Source organism: Vigna radiata, unplaced genomic scaffold (assembly GCF_000741045.1).
Source record: "Vigna radiata var. radiata cultivar VC1973A unplaced genomic scaffold, Vradiata_ver6 scaffold_95, whole genome shotgun sequence".
In the NCBI taxonomy this organism is placed as follows: domain Eukaryota; kingdom Viridiplantae; phylum Streptophyta; class Magnoliopsida; order Fabales; family Fabaceae; genus Vigna; species Vigna radiata.
In genome coordinates this window covers 226,523-228,185 of record NW_014543114.1, presented here as the reverse complement: position 1 = coordinate 228,185, position 1,663 = coordinate 226,523, and the positions used below count along the sequence as shown (strand labels likewise).

Sequence of the window (1,663 nt, the reverse complement as noted above, 5' to 3'; positions counted from 1 at the left end):
GAGAAAGCATGAGGAGGAAATGGCGGTTGTGCGAGCTGAGTGTTTAGCCCAGTTGAAGGGAAAGGCAACGGACGTTAACGGTGAAGAAGAAAGAACCCTCCCGATAAAAGAGGAAGAGAGGGAGGCGCATTGTAGCGCTCGCGATAAGGAGGAAAAGCAAGGGGATAAGGGCGAAAAAGGAGAGAGCGTGGTCTTGGTGAAGAACGAAACACCCTCGGTGCCAGTACCGTTCGTACAGGCCGTAATGGATGTAAGAATATCGGACCAGTTCGTTCCCCCGTAGTTCAAAATGTACGATAGGACAACTGATCCGGAAGCCCATACTAAATCTTTTACCAACGCAATGACGTTTCGCACAGGCTGTGATGCCATCTGGTGCAGAGCATTCTCGCTTTCTCTGGAGGGAGAAGCCTTGGAGTGGTTCGACTCACTCCCAAACGGGACCATAGAAGACTTCAAAAGTTTAAGCGGTATGTTTAAGAGTCAGTTTGCGGTGTGTCGAGTACAGGATGCCACCATCGTCGACCTGATGAACCTGAAACAAGGTAAAGTAGAGCCCCTCAAGGCTTTTATGGATCAGTTTCAGAAAACCGTTCGACGCGTCAAGGGGCTCAGTACGGAGTTAGCCTTACAACACGTGATGCCCGGCTTAAGGCCTGGTACGTTCAAGGATAACGTATTTCGAAATCCCCCGAAGACCATGGAGGAGTTGCGCCAGAGGACGGCGGATGAAATCAGGGTGGAGGACATGAAACAAAGTTATAGAAAGGAACTTCAGGAAGCAAAGGCTGAGAAGAAAGAGAATAAACGAGACGGTCAGAGTAACCGCCCGGGAACTGCTAAGGCCCGGGATGGACCCCGTAATCCCCGGTTCCAACAATACACACAACTAAACGCCCCTCGGACCCGAATATTGCAGGAGGCGCTTAGCGCGCAAGTGATGCAGGTCCCTCAACAGCGTCCGACTCCCCCGGGAGCGGATAATTCCAAACATTGCCTGTATCACCAAAATATGGGCCACAACACCGAGGATTGTGTGACGCTCAAGGACAAGATCGAAGAGATGATCCGAGCGGGACAATTAGTGCGATATGTAAAGGGATACCGATCGGAGGGATCTCCTGATAGGCGAGAAAGGCGAGAGTACATCAGGAGAAGCCCTCCCCGATTTGAGGAAAGAAGAGAGTACGACAGGAGGAGCCCTCCCCGGTTTGAGGAGAGGAGAGACCGACAGACGGATGGTCGTGGTGATCGACACACAGGCGATGGGAGAAATTATGCTCCCTAGAGGTCGAGGAGCCGAAGCCGGGAGAGGAGTCGCAGCCGTCCATTGAGGGGAGTAATCAACACAATCTCCGCGGATTCGCCGGAGGGGGGCAATCCTCGTCCGCCAGGAAAAGAAGTATTAGGACACTCCGCTCAATACACGCTGTGGACGTCCCGAAAAGAACTATGTTGCCCATCACCTTTACGGATGGGGATTTCCACGCCCCCGATCTGGAGCAGGACGATCCTATGGTCATCACTGTCGAGATAGCTCGGTACAAAGTGAGCAAAGTGTTGGTTGACCAAGGAAGCTCGGTTAACATCCTCTACTGGAAGACGTTCCAGCAGATGGATATTTTGGAAGACTTGATAGTACCATTCGGGGAGCAATTGGTGG

General features: G+C 52.1%; 1 protein-coding gene across 1 annotated transcript; it reads left to right on the top strand.

Annotated features, from left to right (window-relative positions):
* The first annotated feature begins 343 nt into the window (after positions 1–343).
* Positions 344–1,288, top strand: LOC106753024. Its single transcript, XM_014634806.1, has one exon. The coding sequence runs from the start codon at positions 344–346 to the stop codon at positions 1,286–1,288; it is 945 nt and encodes a 314-aa protein (XP_014490292.1).
* Positions 1,289–1,663: the final 375 nt, after the last annotated feature.